General features: G+C 40.1%; 1 protein-coding gene across 1 annotated transcript in view; it reads left to right on the forward strand.

Annotated features, from left to right (window-relative positions):
* NT5DC2 (5'-nucleotidase domain containing 2) overlaps positions 1-20,855 on the forward strand; it is a 113,531-nt gene that overhangs the window by 74,735 nt on the left and 17,941 nt on the right. Inside the window, exons 10-13 of the mRNA XM_089681925.1 lie at positions 129-210; positions 1,387-1,473; positions 12,554-12,694; positions 18,125-18,189. Coding sequence (XP_089538051.1) covers positions 129-210; positions 1,387-1,473; positions 12,554-12,694; positions 18,125-18,189 — 375 coding nt within the window. The remainder of the gene's footprint in view (positions 1-128; positions 211-1,386; positions 1,474-12,553; positions 12,695-18,124; positions 18,190-20,855) is intronic.

A 20,855-nucleotide genomic window follows, 5' to 3' on the forward strand; every position in this document is an offset into this window, starting at 1 on the left:
AGCTTGAATTAGTATTGCTTGCAAAATACCACTGTAATAGGGAAATCATTATACTGTCCTCTAAAAATTGTCTTACGTGTGCTTGAAATGCTGGCATGTAAAGTATTCTGGTTACCTCTTCTTTGTAGGCCCTTCAGAAGACTGGATGAAAATGGCTCACTGCAGTGGGACAGGATTAACAGCCTGGAAAAAGGCAAAATATACAAACAGGTAAATAAATATTCATATTTTCATATGATAAATATAATCCTCATACATGTTGCACGTACACACAGAGTATTAAAGGATTATTCTATCCAAAATAAAAGTTTTATCTTGATACCTGCAGTTTGAAGTATCTGCCAGCATAGACTGCATGTCTATGTGACTTCATCTGTAAAATTTCCACACTTCTCTAATCTGCTTCAGCTATTGGAGTGGGTCTCACAATTCCCTTTTCGTGCATATATAAACCCAATAATAAAAATGTAATATAACTGATCAGTCTTTAGATGTGGTGGCTGTAACAATCATCTTTTTTCAGGCTTTTTCCCCTTTATTTTCAGCTGAGGACCTTGTGAATAAGCCACTTTCTGTCCCTAGGTGGCAATATTTACTTTTCTACTGTATCCATGGTTGCCACCCAGATTATACTTTAAACATGGCTGCGTTTGTTCATCTCCATTACATATGGAATAATAGGAATAGTAGTTTACAATGGAAAGATAACATTGTGCAGAAAGCACTCACATGAAGTTGCAAGGACATTTCATTTCTGGCAAGATTGACAGGTAAGTTCTGTACTTGATGAAAATGTTCTTAACCTAAAAAAATAAAAACTAAAGCAGCTGCCACATGTAAGGATGGTAAGATGTAATATATAATTTTGTGCTATTGGGTTTAGTTATGCATTAATTTATTTTATATCATAGACAGTGCAGCAGGAAGAATCCTTCACTAAGGGGAACATCTGGACATATAGGGGTTTATTTACTAAAGCTGGAGAGTCCAAAATCAGACTCCCTTCTGCATAGAAACCAATCAGCTTCCAGGTTTCATTGCCAAAGCTTCATTGAACAAGCTGAGGCTAGAAGCTGATTGGTTTCTATGCAGAAAGGAGTCTGATTTTGGACTCTCCAGCTTTAGTAAATAAACCCCATAAAGTCCACACATAAATGGAACCTCTAAATAAGTTAGATGTGTGCCCACATGATGAAGATCTGATGAATACCAAATTAACAATGAATACCAAATGTTATATCATCTCTATTTCTATCTTTTGCCAAGGACAAAAAATATTCTTTCATAATTGATTATCTATTGGCACAAATTATATCATATGAAGATGTGTCTTTGTACTGCAAATACTCCTATATTAAGTATTTATATTTCACATTTTATTTTCAGGGAAACCTGTTTGATTTTTTACAACTGACAGGCTGGAGAGGGTCCAAGGTGCTTTATTTTGGTGATCACCTCTACAGCGATCTGGCAGTAAGTATTAGGTTATATGTTATAATCAAGTAGTGATTTAAAACTGAAAACCTTTAGCAGTATTAAAAATAAAATTACAAAGCATAAAAGTGGTCTCAATGGACTGCTAACACTTTGCAAACTGGTGGAATACAAACCCACAGCAGTGTTCCTGCTGTGGCTAGCAAGTTTTACCATGCAGCATATGAGATTTGCTGACCAGTGGGTTTGTTTACTGACAGCTGTTTGTTTGCTTTATAGCATTGATGTCATGTGGTCTCCTGTACTTTTTCCCCTTTCTTCCACAAAATAATACAGATTCTCCCTTGTTGTAATGATTGTAGGTAAGTGGTGGACAACTTACAGATGTAGGTTTACTCAAGTGTGGCCCCTGAGATTGCCAAAGGGCTACAGGATATGGTTAGTGACTGCATACATGATTTAGGAGTTTTTGGAGACTGGGATATGTTTTGGGGGCTGTGATAGACTGTAGACACATTACCTGAGATATCTATAGATTACTGCTCGTACAGCCTCTTTACAGAACCATGTTTCCATATTTATGTTCTCTAAAGCCCCCTTAAAAATTCTTGTTGCACATTTGATATTTCTCTCAGCAAGATCCATCATTAAATGACAGAGGGGGGAAAAAATCATAACATAACAAAAAAAATTGATGGCACAGAAGTTTGATAGCATGGAAGAAATAAACAATTTAAAGAAGAATTCCAGGCATGGTATATTTTTACATAGTCATACTGGTCCAGCTTGAACCAATGTAACTATACATCGGGGAAATAAGTATTGAACACATCACTATTTTTCTCAGTAAATATATTTCTAAAGGTGCTATTGACATGAAATTTTCACCACATGGCAATAACACCCCATGCAATTCATACGTACAAAGCAAAACAAATAAGTTCAGAAATTAAGTTATGTGTAATAAAATGGAATGACACAGGGAAAAAGTATTGAACACTCTAACTGAAATGTATTTAATACGTCATACAAAATCCTTTGTTGGTAATGATAGCTTCAAGACGCCTCCTGTTAAAAAAAAAAAAAACTAGTCGCATGCATTACTCAGATGTTATTTTTACCCATTTTTCCAGACAAACAAAAATTCTTGAAGATCCTGTGAGCCTCTTCTATGAACTCTGATCATTAGTTCTTTCCTTAGATTTTCTATTGGATTCAAATCAGGTGATTGGCTAGACCATTCTAGCAGCTTTATTTTCTTTCTTTGAAACTAATTGAGAGTTTCCTTGGCTTTGTGTTTGGGATCATTGTCTTTCTGAAATGTTCACCCTCATTTCATCTTCATCATCTTGGTAGATGACAGCAGATTTTTATCAAGAATGTCTTGGTACATTTTTCCATTCATCCTTCCTTCAGTCATATGATGTTTGCCAGTACTGTGTGCTGAAAAACATCCCCACACCATGATGTTCCCACCTCCAAACTTCACTGTTGGTATGATGTTTTTGGGGTGATGTATAGTGCCATTTGACCTCCCAACATGCTGTGTATTATGTCATACAAAGAGTTCAATTTTGGCCTCATCTGACCAGTATATTCTTCAGTATTTCACAGGCTTGTCTAAATGTTGTGCAGCAAACTTTAAACGAGTTTCAACATACTTTTTTTTCAGCAGTGGAGTCTTGCATGGTGAGCATGCATATAGGCCATGGCAGTTAAGTGCATTACTTATTGTTTTCTTTTAAACGATTGTACCTGCTAATTCCAGGTCTTTCTGAAGCTCTCCAGAAGTGATCATTTGCTCTCGGAGAACTCTTCTGTTAATTATTTTTCACTCCTCTGTCAGATATCTAGCAAGGAGCACCTGGTTGTGGTCGGTTTATGATGAAATGATGTTCCTAAACTTTTGGATTATGGCCCCAGCAGTGCTCACTGGAACATTCAGAATTTTAGAAATCCTTCTGTAACCAATACCATCAACGATAATGTTGCAAAAGTCTTGAGAGAGCTCTTTGCTTTTACCCATCATGAGATGTTTCTTGTGTCGTACCTTGGTAATGAGACACCTTTTTATAGGCCATTCAGTTGAGACTGAACCAGCTGATATTAATTTGCACTGACAAAGGGCAGGATTGCTTTCTAATTACTGATAGATTTCAGCTGATGTCTTGGCTTTCCAAGCCTTGTTGCACTTCCCTTTCTTCATGTGTTCAATACTTTTTCCCGTGTCATTCCTGTTTTTGTTTTTTTGTTTTTTTAAATCAGATCATTTTTATTAGAAACAAACACAGTTTCCATACATATTTGAATTTTTTCTTTACATCTCACAAAAAAAAAGAACAAAAACGAAGGAAAAGAAAGGAATTAAATTGAACAATACTTGTGTAGGTTCATCACACAGGACGGCCTTTTCCATACAACAATACACAAACAAAAAAAAAACTTTTACTAATCCGCCTGCCCTATTGCCAACACAACCAATGACCCCCATCCCTAATTATATCTGAGAGGGGGGGCCGCAAACTAAGAAGTTAGTCATACTATAATGGGCAAAAAGGCCACGGTTCACAGCAGCCCTCCATAGCATGAGCACCATTTGCACACTCAATGAGGACTGAATGACCACCTACACCTACAGGAATTTGATAAGTACTGGATTATCATCCCCCCCAGCAGATAGGGCACCAACAAGTATACTTTGCAAATGTACAGTTGTAGCACTCTTCAGATCAGACCGAAAGGAAGGCCCCGTTTAAAAATCTGTCTTTGACCAGGTGAAACGGTGCTATGCCAGGAGTACTCAGCCAAGCCTCCCAAAGTTTAATGAATTTACTTGCACACTCCCTATGTTGAAAGACCAATTTCCCCAGATGTAACATGTCATTGACGGCTTTTAACCATCCTGATTTGGAGGGCGGATTTGCCCAATTTTGAGCTATGAGTTTCCTAGCCACAAATAGGCGAAAATTAGCAGTATACATATGGGGATCAAAATTCTCCTCATCCAACCATCCCAACAAACACAATTTCAGGTTCATAGGGAGGGTGGGAGAGTATATATTATTAGTCATTTGCATTATAGATGACCAGTAGCGCACCAGTTTGGACATTTCCAGAGCATATGTAGCAGGGTACTATTCTCAATTGCACAATGTGGGCATAAGGGAGTGTCTCTTCTAAGCCAGTCAAATAATTTCTGTGGAGTACGATATGTATGATGGATTATGAAAAGCTGAGTAAGTTTCTGAGAAGAGGATAAGGATACTGAGGTGGCAATAGATAGTATCGTGGACCATTCATCCTCTGAAATAAAATCAAGATCTCTGGACCATTACACTCTATAATTCAGGGAGAAGGCCTTAGAAATCCGTTGCAACAATGCTCCATATAAACGGGATATCTGGCCCCTCCTGGATGAAGAGAGCACCAACTGATCCAATAGGGTAGGCGTTACCAATGTCCATGGGGAGTTTTTGGCTTGTGCTAGGATAGCATGTCGAAGTTGTAAGTATTGAAAAAAACTGAGTTGGGCAAGCCGAACTCCTTCCTGAATGCTTGAAAATCTTTGAGAAGTTGACCATTGTACAATTTCGGGTATATATTTAATGCCTATCGATGACCATTGGGCAAACCCCTTCAGTTTCAGGAGTTCTGGGTAATTATAATTGTTAAATATGTATGTAAAGGTAGAAAACCCTGGTATTGAAAGTAGTGTTTCGCCCTACACCATATCCTATCCATCAAACCAAGTGTGGGGAGTTTTGATAGATTTTTAAGTTGTCATTCCTGTTTATTACACAACTTAATTTCTGAGCTTTTCTGTTTTGGTTTCTTTGTATGTATGGATTGCATGGGTTGATATATTATATATATATATATATATATATATACACAGTGGGGCAAAAAAGTATTTAGTCAGCCACCAATTTTGCAAGTTCTCCCACTTAAAAAGATGAGATAGGCCTGTAATTGGCATCATAGGTATACCTCAACTATGAGAGACAAAATGAGGAAAAAAATCCAGACAATCACATTGGCTGATTTGGAAAGAATTTATTTGCAATTTGCAAAATAAGTATTTGGTCACCTACAAACAAGCAAGATTTCTGGCTCTCACAGACCTGTACCTTCTTCTTTAAGAGGCTCCTCTGTCCTGCACTCATTACCTGTATCAATGGCACCTGTTTGAACTTGTTATCAGTATAAAAGACACCTGTCCACAACCTCAAACAGTCACACTCCAAACTCCACTATGGTGAAGACAAAAGAGCTGTCGAAGGACACCAGAAACAAAATTGTAGACCTGCACCAGCCTGGGAAGACTGAATCTGCAATAGGCAAGCAGCTTACTGTGAACAAATCAACTGTGGGTGCAATAATTAGAAAATGGAAGACATACAAGACCACTGATAATCTCCCTCGATCTGGGGCTCCACGCAAGATCTCACCCCGTGGGGTCAAAATGATCACAAGAACGGTGAGCAAAAATCCCAGGACCACACGGGGGGGACCTAGTGAATGACCTGCAGAGAGCTGGGACCAACGTAACAAAGGCTACCATCAGTAACACACTACGCCGCCAGGGACTCAGATCCTGCAGTGCCAGACGTGTCCCCCTGCTTAAGCCAGTACATGTCCGGGCCGTCTGAAGTTTGCTAGAGAGCATTTGGATGATCCAGAAGAGGATTGGGAGAATGTCATATGGTTAGATGAAACCAAAATAGAACTGTTTGGTAGAAACACAACTCGTCGTGTTTGGAGGAGAGAGAATGCTGAGTTGCATCCAAAGAACACCATACCTACTGTGAAGCATGGGGGTGGCAACATCATGCTTTGGGGCTGTTTCTCCGCAAAGAGACCAGGACGATTGATCCATGTGTAGGACAGAATGAATGTATCCATGTAGCCATGTATCGTAGAATGAATGTAGCCATGTATCGTGAGATTTTGAGTGCAAACCTCCTTTCATCAGCAAGGGCATTGAAGATGAAACGTGGCTGGGTCTTCCAACATGACAATGATCCCAAACATACCGCCTGGGCAACGAAGGAGTGGCTTCGTAAGAAGCATTTCAAGGTCCTGGAGTGGCCTAGCCAGTCTCCAGATCTCAACCCCATAGAAAACCTTTGGAGGGAGTTGAAAGTCCGTGTTGCCCAGCGACAGCCCCAAAACATCACTGCTCTAGAGGAGATCTGCATGGAGGAATGGGCCAACATACCAGCAACAGTATGTGCCAACCTTGTGAAGACTTACAGGAAACGTTTGACCTCTGTCATTGCCAACAAAGTATTGAGATGAACTTTTGATATTGACCAAATACTTATTTTCCACCATAATTTGCAAATACATTCTTTCCAAATCAGCCAATGTGATTGTCTGGATTTTTTTTCTCATTTTGTCTCTCATAGTTGAGGTCTACCTATGATGCCAATTACAGGCCTCTCTCATCTTTTTAAGTGGGAGAACTTGCACAATTGGAGGCTGACTAAATACTTTTTTGCCCCACTGTATATACATACACACACACACACACCTGGCTGATGCCCCTGAAAGCTGGATGGTGCCACAGCCGACCTCCTGTGTTCAGGATCTGGCCAGCTGCTCAGCACAGGACCTGGAAATAAGTGGAGATCACTGAAGAAGCAGAGTCTACTTCAGTGATTTCCAGGTTACAAGGACATCGACAGATATGGTATATACCAGGGGTCTGCAACCTTTAAGACATAAAGAGCCACTTGGACCCGTTTCCGAGAGGGAAAAAAAGACTGGGAGCCGCAAAACCATTGCAACATTTAAAACAAATCCGACACTGCATATATTGCAAAAAACGCTCTGGTCATGAAGGGGGTTTAAGGGCCCAGTAAGCAAAGGGTTACTCAGGGCCACAGTGTATCGTCATAATCACAATCATAGCCTTAGGTCAGTGGTGGGCAACCTTTTTTTTCGACTGAGCCAAATCTCGCCAAAACCACGATTGAAATTTATTTTGAGAGAAACATTTTTAAAACTGAAAATACATCCCCCATATAGTAATTCATCCCCCATATAGTAATTCATCCCCCATAGTAATTCATCCCCCCTATAGTAATTCATCCCCCCTATAGTAATTCATCCCCCCTATAGTAATTCATCCCCCATAGTAATTCATCCCCCATATAGTAATTCATCCCCCATAGTAATTCATCCCCCATAGTAATTCATCCCCCATATAGTAATTCATCCCCCCATATAGTAATTAATCCCCCATATAGTAATTCATCCCCCCTATAGTAATTCATCCCCCATATTGTGTGAATTCACTTACCTTTGCTCCGCGTGTTCCTCTCGCTGGCTGGGTTCCCGCGCCGTTCTGGTTTTCAGGGCGGACTGTGAGAGGAGAGGAGTTTGTCACGCTGCCCCGCCTACATCCGGGCTGCCCCGCCTACATCCTGACAGCCAATGTTTGCCAGCGGGCGCCCGGCACACAGAAGATCTGCATTAAAAGAGCCGCGGCTTGCCGACCCTATTGCCTGTCACCTGGTGGGCAGTGTGCTCCGGAGCCGCAGGAAAGGTGAAAAAGAGCCGCATGCGGCTCCGGAGCCGCGGGTTGCCGACACCCGGTATATACAGTCAGGTCCATAAATATTGGGACATTGACACAATTCTAACATTTTTGGCTCTATACACCACCACAATGGATTTGAAATGAAACAAACAAGATGTGCTTTAACTGCAGACTGTCAGCTTTAATTTGAGGGTATTTACATCCAAATCAGGTAAACGGTGTAGGAATTACAACAGTTTTCATATGTGCCTCCCACTTGTTAAGGGACCAAAAGTAATGGGACAATTGGCTTCTCAGCTGTTCCATGGCCAGGTGTGTGGTATTCCCTCATTATCCCAATTACAATGAGAAGATAAAAGGTCCAGAGTTCATTTCAAGTGTGCTATTTGCATTTGGAATTTGTTGCTGTCAACTCTCAAGATGAGATCCAAAGAGCTGTCACTATCAGTGAAGCAAGCCATCATTAGGCTGAAAAAACAAAACAAACCCATCAGAGAGATAGCAAAATCATTAGGCGTGGCCAAAACAACTGTTTGGAACATTCTTAAAAAGAAGGAACGCACCGGTGAGCTCAGCAACACCAAAAGACCTGGAAGACCACAGAAAACAACTGTGGTGGATGACCGAAGAATTCTTTCCCTGGTGAAGAAAACACCCTTCACTACAGTTGGCCAGATCAAGAACACTCTCCAGGAGGTAGGTGTATGTGTGTCAAAGTCAACAATCAAGAGAAGACTTCACCAGAGTGAATACAGAGGGTTCACCACAAGATGTAAACCATTGGTGAGCCTCAAAAACAGGAAGGCCAGATTAGAGTTTGCCAAATGACATCTAAAAAAGCCTTCACAGTTCTGGAACAACATCCTATGGACAGATGAGACCAAGATCAACTTGTACCAGAGTGATGGGAAGAGAAGAGTATGGAGAAGGAAAGGAACTGCTCATGATCCTAAGCATACCACCTCATCAGTGAAGCATGGTGGTGGTAGTGTCATGGCGTGGGCATGTATGGCTGCCAATGGAACTGGTTCTCTTGTATTTATTGATGATGTGACTGCTGACAAAAGCAGCAGGATGAATTCTGAAGTGTTTCGGGCAATATTATCTCATATTCAGCCAAATTCTTCAGAACTCATTGGGCGCCACTTCACAGTGCAGATGGACAATGACCTAAAGCATACTGCAAAAGCAACCAAAGAGTTTTATTAAGGGAAAGAAGTGGAATGTTATGCAATGGCCAAGTCAATCACCTGACCTGAATCGGATTGAGCATGCATTTCACTTGCTGAAGACAAAACTGAAGGGAAAATGCCCCAAGAACAAGCAGGAACTGAAGACAGTTGCAGTAGAGGCCTGGCAGAGCATCACCAGGGATGAAACCCAGCGTCTGGTGATGTCTATGCGTTCCAGACATCAGGCTGTAATTAACTGCAAAGGATTTGCAACCAAGTATTAAAAAGTGAAAGTTTGATTTATGATTATTATTCTGTCCCATTACTTTTGGTCCCTTAACAAGTGGGAGGCACATATGCAAACTGTTGTAATTCCTACACCGTTTACCTGATTTGGATGTAAATACCCTCAAATTAAAGCTGACAGTCTGCAGTTAAAGCACATCTTGTTTGTTTCATTTCAAATCCATTGTGGTGGTGTATAGAGCCAAAAATGTTAGAATTGTGTCGATGTCCCAATATTTATGGACCTGACTGTACATAGTTACATTGGTTAAAGCTGGACCAATGTAACTATATAAACTTATACCATGCCTGGAATTCATCTTTAACACTATATAGGCCAATCTAAAGAATATCTTTCCAATACTGGTCTGAGTAAGTATCAAAACAGAGACTACTACCTTCAGGGGCCCTGAAGGACACACAGTAAGTGTCAGATGGCACCAGGGTTTCAGACAGTAAAAGTAGTGGCACTACATAGCCGAAATTAATTGCATCACCAAACTAGGAAGATCTTGCTTGTTCTGTGCTGTTCTCCTAAACATTCATGAATATTTAGTTAGGCAATGAGCAATATGGAGAATCTAGTAAAGTAATGAATTCTCTTTTATTATAATTATATCTCCAAACTGAATAAAGGTGAAAACTGATTACCAAAGGTAAAAATAGTTACAATTGTCTTGTTGACTAAAGCTTGACATAGACACTAGTGGGTGGTCACAGTCAGAATGCCTTTAGGCATCTGTGCTGGCCAGTGAATCCTTAATATGTTCATGCCTATAGAACTGGGAATGGCAGGCTGGCCTATCATCCTGTCATGAGAAGACCATAGCAACAAAGTGTTCTAACCTGTCCTTTCAATATTCTCCCTCGTTTGCTTTAGCAAGTCAGGTCTGTGGGTGTACTGTAGACAATGGAACACGGTTATCTGTTAAGAGACAATTAAAATACTGTAATACAATTAAGGTACCCTGCTCCCTATCCACATCTTGCTGTTGCCTAGGATTACTGTATGTGACATTAAGGGCTCGTTCACACTTGTGTTGATTATGAAGAACAAGGCAGTGCTCATTAACGCGCCTATTTCATTTATGATGTTTTTTATGTGTTTTTGAAGTGTTGAAAGCATCAAGAATGCTTGTTAAATGCCCATGAAAGTGCTGTTTTCTAGAGGGAAGTGCCTGAAGAGGAAGTGTTGAAGAGGAAATGATCTGCTTTGAGACTTGCTTAGGTTATAATGTGACAGCAGGCTTTCTTTTGTGAATTCTGTGCAAGATTTATTTGTATACTTTGCCACTTGGCTTGCTTCAGCTCAGCTTTGCCACTGGCAATAATGCTCAATGCCTCTGCTCCTGCCTGGCACTGTCAGTATTGCTGGCTGGCTTAATGCTTTTGCGAGCACACGGAAGAAAAAGGTGTTCCCACATGGCTGCTCTGTACAAAGAGGAAGTGGCTGGAGCTACTCTGTCTTAGTTCTCTGTTATTTTCCAGTGCATTCTGGTATACAGGAGCATCCACTGCTTCTCCCCAGCACTCAGCTAACACTTAATAAATGCTTCACTAACACACCATAAATACTATAGGTGCTGTTAAGGTTCAGTTATGGTGCATTACCTCTGAAATTAACAGGAGTGGCTGACAAGCGTCAATGCCTCATGAAAGGGACATGCTGCTTAATTTTTAGCACAACACAATGTTACCGTTCCTGTGTACTGCACTGTGTGGTGCCCATTGTAATTTTCATGGCAAGCATTGGAGGGAGTCTATGAGGCGTTAAAAACTCTTTATATATGCAGCTCAAATGCAAAGGATTGACGCACAAGTGAACAAGCCCTAACAGCAAGTGTTCACATGTCTCAATTCATTACTTATTCCGGTATTCCAGTGGGTGTAGCAGTGTAAATAATTGCTTTATGTCCCATTGGCCAGATGCACATCTATACACTGCCTTTAGGGGGATTTGCTATGCTGCGCACTGATTAGATTGAGGGTTTTTTTAATTACTTTTCACCATAATCTGTATGGTCATGCTGTCCTTTTAGTTCATATTGAAAGTAAGTTGTTGTTAGCAGCCAGGCTGCCCTGACCTCTTTCTTCCTGTGGTGCCCATTATATGGATATCCAGGGACTATGGGGATTGATATACTACAAAAATAAGGTACTTTACAAACATCAGCAACAAGTGTTCTAACACATGGAACATTCCTCTATCTGCCAAACACATTTCCTAGGGTTTTTGTCATAGATATACACAGTACAACAGTGCATATGTTTACATATGCTTAAAGATAAGTCAAACATCACACTGCTTAAGCTGGAAACCAAACTTCCCAAACACTAGATACTGCTCTACAGGGAAATTGGACGCATCTTACATACAGCTCATTTAAAAAATGCACAGCCATCCCACAACAGCCCTAGCCTTCCAGTAACAGCAACTATAGGCTCAAACCTACCTTGCTTGTTGGTAAATCTGACACTCCTTTTTAACAGGATTAGGCTCCTTGTTACCAGTAGCCTGCTACCTCCTGGTTAGAGGCAATGGGTGAAATCTGTGTGAGGCATAGGCACTTATGGTCTTTCTGCCCAGCAACCAGTCATTGCCCCAGCAAACCAGTCAGTTCCTCAGCCTCACACAAATCCAGTTCATGACTAGCAAGCAGCAGGCTACTGATAGCTGGAGAGATCCATATCCTGTTAGAAGGTTAGTATTGTAGGCTGTCAGTGTTTGTTTTGGCTAGGCAGCAGCAAGGGATGCAAGCAGCTGAAGTTTAATTGAAGTAAACCATATTTCTATGTTAAAGAACCAGTCCACCCCCAAACTGACATTTCAGTGTTCCAGCTCCTCTTCTGTTATATAAAATTAACTAAATATCCATAGGTAAAATCCATAACCGTGTAAATCAAGCACCAAGATCTCTTTAAAGTCCTTGAGATATGCACAATGCATACATACTCTTAAGTGTTTAATTTCCAGAATTTACCAAATAGTGAAATATTGGTTTTATGTGATCGGAGCCATTAAATATTGGACTGGGAATGTATAGGAGGAGCCTTGCATAGATCTGGAAAGAATGCCTGCTCTTATTGGGGAAACCTTTTTTATTGTATTTCTTTATAGGATCTAATGCTGCGTCATGGCTGGAGGACTGGGGCCATAGTCCCTGAATTGGAAGCTGAAATACGGATAATAAACACTGAACAATACATGCATTCATTGACCTGGCAGCAGGCTCTGACCGGACTTCTAGAAAGGATGCAGGTCAGGTGATAGCTGTACAAATTGATTTTGTGCTGTCTGTCTTTGCTTTCACAGCTTGCACACGTTGGTCAAAAGCAAGTTTCTATTCACATAAATATGTGTCCTGTTTTTAAGGTTTGTGTGTGTTTTAAGCAGTTTTTAACATTACTATTTTGTAGTATAAATTCTCTCTTCAACAGGTTTCCATTTTCTTGGTGTCGAGAACCAACATGGTACGAAGCTGTGTTGGATTAAAAAAAAATGTCAACTTAAATGTATCCTCTTGCAGAAGGTGATGTCCAACTGGTGGTTTGTGTTTCATACCAACCTCTTGGTCTGCCCTTGTGATCTAGGATGCAATTTAGGACAATGTTTAATAGTGATTTTTTTCATCCTCAATACCTTATACATTAACAATATACATTCAAACCTTTGTGTTTTTGAGATTTTTATTTCACGTTTAATATATATATAAAATTTATACTGAATTAGACATCATTCATCTGAATGGAACCATTCTCATTTTCAAGTTTTAGTGGTTTGTTTAAAGTGCTGCTAGTAGCATTGGAAGTGTGTTTAGTTTGAAAATGTGTGTTAAGAGTTTTGAAAGCTGATGTCCTTGTGTCCTTTAAATAGTTAGTTTGGGCCAAAACGAGAAAATGAAAGTTGGTCCAAATAAACTATTTACTGCACTAACGTGCGCTTACTGGGCGCTCTGTATTATATAGTCTTAGCTATATACAGTATACAGCTCTGTGTTCTGGCAGTGAGATGGAGACTTCCTGTCTTACTCCAGGAACAAAATAGAGTCGGACTGAATGGTGCTATATGAATAAATACAAAGCTTCTTCTGATTGGCTGAGGTGTGGAGGCGGGCTGATGCATCACATTTGCTGCCTCAGGCAGTCAGAGTAAGTTTTGTATTCATTCATAGAATACAAAGCTTCCTGTAAATGGTTCAGCACCGCGGGAGTGTCTCCATCTCATTGCTGGAACATAGTGCTGTATACTTTATGTAACAGAGGCTTCATACTGGTAATACAGGATGGCCAGCAAGCTCATCTGTTGGTGCACGAAATAGTTAATTTGTGCCAGCTTGGCCCAAACAAACTATTTAAATGAACATTAAACGTGGAGATCAGTTTTATGACCTATTTTAAAAATCAGGGTATTGGAAATTACTTAAGACAGCTAGATAACACTTTATACACCTTGTTCCTGCTGTGAAGGAACAGCTAATCTGAACTTCACAGCCTTGAACATCATAATCATCTGCCCTCAAAGTTTACTACATATCTCTGGTAGAAAGCACAGCTTACACACAGCAAAGGACTGAAATCTTACATGATATTCTGGAAACTGATCTTTGTTTTCAAACCACACAACGTCAATCATTCAGTGTTCTTAGCAGAATGATTGTAATTTTTCATGATTATGAAAAGGCTATGTTATGTGACCATAATGCTCAATAGACTACGTTTAGAGTAAGTTGCTTGCCTTGTGTGATATATTCAAAATCGCTGCATTCTGTAGCTTGCATGATGCTTTGATTAAAAGGAAATGTCTTCCTACTACTTTGAAATGAATAATAAACTACAGACAAACAGCTACATGCATAGTTGAAATATATGTGTGAACTGTCTTATCTGCCAAAGAATTTGTAATTCTCTTCAGCAACTTTTGTGATTCACACACCTCTACCAGACTGGACAGATAGAAATAATTAGGAATGCATTAATGCCACCTCCGCACCCATAGTCTGCTGATTGGATAACAGATGAGCAGCAACTCACTGATGCGTCATTGACTCTGCTCACTCTGTCCTCACATACTGTTAGCATGTTCTCTGTCAGCACAAGTGCATGCAGTAGATCTTGATGGTTCCTTTGCTGCCTCTCTTTTTAAAAAAATCACTGCTTCTTTGCTGGGGATGGCAGAAGACTGAAATCAAGACAAATTCAGGTACATACAGTGGATATAAAAAGTCTACACACCCCTGATAACATGTCAGGTTTCTGTGATGTAAAAAAATTAGACAAAGATAAATAATTTTAGAACTTTTTCTACCTTTAATGTAACCTAAAAACTGTACAAATCATTTGAACAACAAACTGAAATCTTTAAGGTAGAGGGAAATAAAAATAAAAAACTAAAATAATATGGTTGCGTAAGTGTGCACACCCTTAAACTAATACTTTGTTGAAGCACCTTGTGATTTTATTACAGCACTCATTCTTTTTGGGTATGAGTCTATTAGCATGGCATATCTTGACTTGGCAATACAGTCAGGTCCATAAATATTGGGACATCGACACAATTCTAACATTTTTGGCTCTATACACCACCACAATGGATTTGAAATAAAACGAACAAGATGTACTTTAACTGCAGACTGTCAGCTTTAATTTGAGGGTATTTACATCCAAATCAGGTGAACGGTGTAAGAATTACAACAGTTTGCATATGTGCCTCCCACCTGGTAAGAGACCAAAAGTAATGGGCCAATTGGCTTCTCAGCTGTTCCATGGCCAGGTGTGTGTTATTCCCTCATTATCCCAATTACAATGAGCAGATAAAAGGTCCAGAGTTCATTTCAAGTGTGCTATTTGCATTTGGAATCTGTTGCTGTCAACTCTCAAGATGAGATCCAAAGAGCTGTCACTATCAGTGAAGCAAGCCATCACTAGGCTGAAAAAACAAAACAAACCCATCAGAGAGATAGCAAAAACATTAGGCGTGGCCAAAACAACTGTTTGGAACATTCTTAAAAAGAAGGAACGCACCGGTGAGCTCAGCAACACCAAAAGACCCGGAAGACCACGGAAAACAACTGTGGTGGATGAGCGAAGAATTCTTTCCCGGTGAAGAAAACACCCTTCACAACAGTTGGCCAGATCAAGAACACTCTCCAGGAGGTAGGTGTACGTGTGTCAAAGTCAACAATCAAGAGAAGACCTCACCAGAGTAAATACAGAGGGTTCACCACAAGATGTAAACCATTGGTGAGCCTCACAAACAGGAAGGCCAGATTAGAGTTTGCCAAACGACATGTAAAAAAGCCTTCACAGTTCTGGAACAACATCCTATGGACAGATGAGACCGAGATCAACTTGTACCAGAGTGATGGGAAGAGAAGAGTATGGAGAAGGAAAGGAACTGCTCATGATCCTAAGCATACCACCTCATCAGTGATCATGGTGGTGGTAGTGTCATGGCGTGGGCATGTATGGCTGCCAATGGAACTGCTTCTCTTGTATTTATTGATGATGTGACTGCTGACAGAAGCAGCCGGATGAATTGTGAAGTGTTTTGGGCAATATTATCTGCTCATATTCAGCCAAATGCTTCAGAACTCATTGGACGCCGCTTCACAGTGCAGATGGACAATGACCCAAAGCAGACTGCAAAAGCAACCAACGGGTTTTTTAAGGGAAAGAAGTGGAATGTTATGCAATGGCCAAGTCAATCACCTGACCTGAATCCGAGTGAGCATGCATTTCAATTGCTGAAGACAAAACTGAAGGGAAAATGCCCCAAGAACAAGCAGGAACTGAAGACAGTTGCAGTAGAGGCCTGGCAGAGCATCACCAGGGATGAAACCCAGCGTCTGGTGATGTCTATGCGTTCCAGACTTCAGGCTGCAATTGACTGCAAAGGATTTGCAACCAAGTATTAAAAAGTGAAAGTTTGATTTATGATTATTATTCTGTCCCATTACTTTTGGTCCCTTAACAAGTGAGAGGCACATATGCAAACTGTTGTAATTCCTACACCGTTCACCTGATTTGGATGTAAATGCCCTCAAATTAAAGCTGACAGTCTGCAGTTAAAGCACATCTTGTTTGTTTCATTTCAAATCCATTGTGGTGGTGTATAGAGCCAAAAATCTTAGAATTGAGTCAATGTCCCAATGTTTATGGACCTGACCGTATTTTCCCACTCTCCCTTGCAAAAACACACCAAATCTGAAAGATTGTGAGGGCATCTCCTGTGCACAGCCCTCTTCAGATCACCTCACAGATTTTCGATTAGATTCAGGTCTGAACTCTGGCTGGGCAATTCCAAAACTTGAATCTTCTTCTGGTGAAGCCATTCCTTTGTTGATTTGGATGTTTGCTTTGGGTTATTGTCATGCTGAAAGATGAAGTTCCTCTTCATGTTCAGCATTCTAGCAGAAGCCTAAAGATTTTGTGCTAATATTGACTGGTATTTGGAACTGTTCATAATCCCCTCGATCTTGACTAAGGCCCCAGATCCAGCTGAAGAAAAACAGCCCCAAAGCATGATACTGCCACCACCATGCTTCACTGTGGGTATGGTGTTCTTTTGGTGATGTGCAGTGTTGTTTTTGCTCCAAACATATTTTTTGGAATTATTGTCAAAATGTTCAACCTTGGTTTCATCAGACCATAACACATTTTCCCACATGCTTTTGGGAGACTTCAGATGTGTTTTTGCAAAATGTATCCGGGCTTGGATGTTTTTCTTTGTAAGAAAAGACTTCATCTTGCCACTCTACCCCATAGCCCAGACATATAAAGAATACGGGAGATTGTTGTCACATGTATCACACAGCCAGTACTTGCCAGATATTCCTGCAGCTCCTTTAATGTTGCTGTAAGCCTCTTGGCAGCCTCCCAGACCAGTTTTCTTCTCGTCTTTTCATCAATTTTGGAGGGACGTCCAGTTCTTGGTAATGTCACTGTTGTGCCATATTTTCTCCACTTGATGATGACTGTCTTCACTGTGTTCCATGGTATATCTAATGCCTTTGAAATTCTTTTGTACCCTTCTCTTGACTGATACCTCTTAACAATGAGATCCCTCCGATGCTTTGGAAGCTCTCTGCAGACCATGGCGTTTGCTATAGGATGCGACTAAGAAAATGTAAGGAAAGACCTATTAGAATAGTTGAACTTTATTTGGGGTTAGTCAGAGGCACTTTAAATGTTGGCAGGTGTGTACTGACTCCTATTTAACATTATTTTGAATGTGATTTCTTACTTCTGAACACAACTACATCCCCAGTTATAAGAGGGTGTGTGCACTTATGCAACCACATTATTTTAGTTTTTTTATGTTTACTTCCCCGCCTAAAAGATTTCAGTTTGTTTTTCAATTGAATTGTACAGATTATAGGTCACATTAAATGTGGAAAAAGTTCTGAAATTATTTATCTTTGTCTAATTTTTTTACATCACAGAAACCTGACATTTTAACAGGGATGTGTAGACTTTTTATATCCACTGTATGCTAGTGGAATGCACAAATATATACAATTATTTTTAAAGGAATACACAACTGCATTAAATCTTTTTTATGCAATATTTTATCAGTATGGAGTTTCACTCTAATTCTGCATGTAATGCTGGTGCAAAGTATTGACCTTATTTTGGCATAAATGGAGCATAGCAGTACAAGTGACCAATGAAAAATAATTTCTTATCCTAGATGTATCAAGATGCAGAATCAAAACAAGTTCTCATTGAGTGGATGAGAGAACGTCAGGAACTAAGGTAATGTCTCTACTCTATTCAGGGCTGGGACAAGGATGGGGGGGGTGAGGAGGAGGAGAGTTCCTGCTGCTGCAGTAATCACATCAGCATCACTACTTCTGTCAGCTCAGTACTGGAATAGACAAGCTAAATCTGGCTAGGAGGAAAGAGCAGGAAGGAGGCGAGGGCTACGCGCTCTCTTCCCTCTAGCACATCCTCCTGCTACTGCAGGACTGTGCAGGGCTTGCTTACCTGCCCCATCTACTCCCAGGATCCCCATGGATACTTGTAAATTTGTACTGGGAGGAGGGGGAATGTATGCTTAGGTGGTAAGCATGCAGGTTAGTGCTCAAATGTTAAAATGTTTTTCTATTTTTTGGGGGGGGGGGACATGTAATGCTCATACATTGGGGGGTAGCGGGGAGCTCAGTTTGCTGTGTTTGTCCTGGACACTAGATGACCTTGTCCCGGCATGGACTTCAGCCAAAACATTTTTTTTTTCTTTTTTAGATTTGGACAGAATGATAAAGAGTTTAAAACACTACTGGGTTTTTATTTGCAGTCTGTGTCTCCATAGTTGGGATTTGACTCCAGTTCTTGTCAGAACAGGAAATAATGGGAAAGCTTTCCTGTTTGGGAAAAGACTGCATCAAAAAGAGGGTTTGTCCTGGTTCACACTGAAGCGTTTTATAATGCAGTTCACAACGCATTAAACTGCATGACAGGTGAAATAACATGAGTTTCTATGGAGCCCGTTCACTTACATGCAGTGATTTTGAAAAAGGTCCTGTACGAGTTTGGTGCATTGCAATGAGATTCTCAGGTCCTTAGATTTCAATGGAAATACTTTCAGATCGCTTATCTGTCCTATTGTCATCCGATTTCAAGCACTCAGTACAAGCTCCTCACACAGCATAGAAAAGACAGCTGTGTCTATATTGTGTCCAAATTGCATCAGAATCACATTGGAAGTGCATCGGTTCATACTGCAATTACCCCTTGAAATCGAAATCAAAAACAGATTGAAATTGCATTGCATCAATGTGAACCTAGGCTTAGTATTTCTCCGTCCATGTGTACCAACTTCCTGACTGTGCCATGTAAAGATCAGCCCATACATCTCCTCCCCACCAGCTTTGGATGTGTTGGAGTGCTTTAAGTCTAATGTACTGATGTTCCTGTAGTAGATCACTTCCTGCTATCACGTAATTCCCTGAAATCTATGCTCACCACCTGGAAAGAAAAGGAGAGTAACCAGATAAATATTTAATGATAAAAGGCATTTCTTTCTTGCTCATGAAGGAATACAGGATTGAAATTAAATCAGAGACTATTGCTGTTGACTGTAGCTGTCTACAGGAAGAATTGGATGGTGGCAAACAAAAAGCATTATCCAGTTGGGAATAACAACTCCCACTCCCATTATGCTTCATTATTTTTCATAGTGCCCTAGGGATGGACTTCTTTTCTCTTCAAAGAAAAGTTTAACCATTTTTTCTAGACATGGTTATCTCTTAATCTTGATTTTTTTACTTCAGTCAAGATTCCATTGGTATACTACTGAGTTCTTTTCCCTATACAGTTATTCAGATAGAAAACCCTCTGCACTGTCTTGGAGGCAGTACCTAGATCCCCCTGGACCAAATATTGTTTGGCCTATAATGTGACCCACTGGCACTGTCCTCTGCTTATGCATTTCCCAGACATCTAAAGTATTGGTTTGTTTGTCACAGAGCATTGTATAGAGCTCTAGATTGCCCCTTTGCTTGAATCCACACTCTCGCTGCCCCTTCTATGCTGTCATTCGCTACAACATAATCCTATCATTAGGTCCCGGCCAATGATTTATGGCCGGGACCTGCTGAACAGCTTAGTGAATTACAGTTTGGAGCTGTGTTGACAAACAGTACAGGGCTCTGAACAGAGAAGCAGTAATGTGACTGTTTTTTTTTCTCCCTGCACAGAAAGGAGATAAAAGGGAGATAAAAAAGTCACATCTAGCAGTAAAAGCAGTATGTATTCCACACAGTACATGTTAGACACTCCATTAGCCCATTTGATTGCCCCTAGATGTTAACCCCTTCCCAGTCAGTGTCATTACAGTGACAGTGTATAGTATCAGTATTGATCACTGTATTAGTGTATCTGGAAGTGTCATTTAGTCAGTTCCCACCCAGCGTCAGTGTCTGATTGCCCTCGTACACATTTCCACTAAAATTCACTGATCATCGCCATTACTAGTAAAAATTAATTAATACAAATTTCAATATATACCATCGCTTGTAGATGCTAAAATTTTCACACAAACTTAATATTATACACTTATTGAGATTTTGTTTGTACCAAACACATGTAGTAGAATACATTTTGGCCTAAATTTATGAAGAAATTAGATTTTAAAATTTTTTTATAGGATATGTTTTATAATAAAACGTATCTTTTTTTCCAAATATTTTGGCCTTTTCATTTATATAGTAAAAAATAAAAAACCTAGTGGAGATCAAATACCACCAAAAGAAAGCTCTATTTGTGTGAAAAAATTACCGTATTTTTCGCTCCATAAGACGCACCTGACCATAAGACGCACCTAGGTTTTAGAGGCAGAAAACAGGAAAAAAAATTCTGAACTAATGGACTGCAGACATAGTACAGGAGATGACCAGAGACTGCGGACACAGTACAGGAGA

Source organism: Staurois parvus, unplaced genomic scaffold (genome assembly GCF_062004578.1).
Source record: "Staurois parvus isolate SC_StPar_1 unplaced genomic scaffold, SC_StPar_1.0 ptg000282l, whole genome shotgun sequence".
NCBI lineage: Eukaryota > Metazoa > Chordata > Amphibia > Anura > Ranidae > Staurois > Staurois parvus.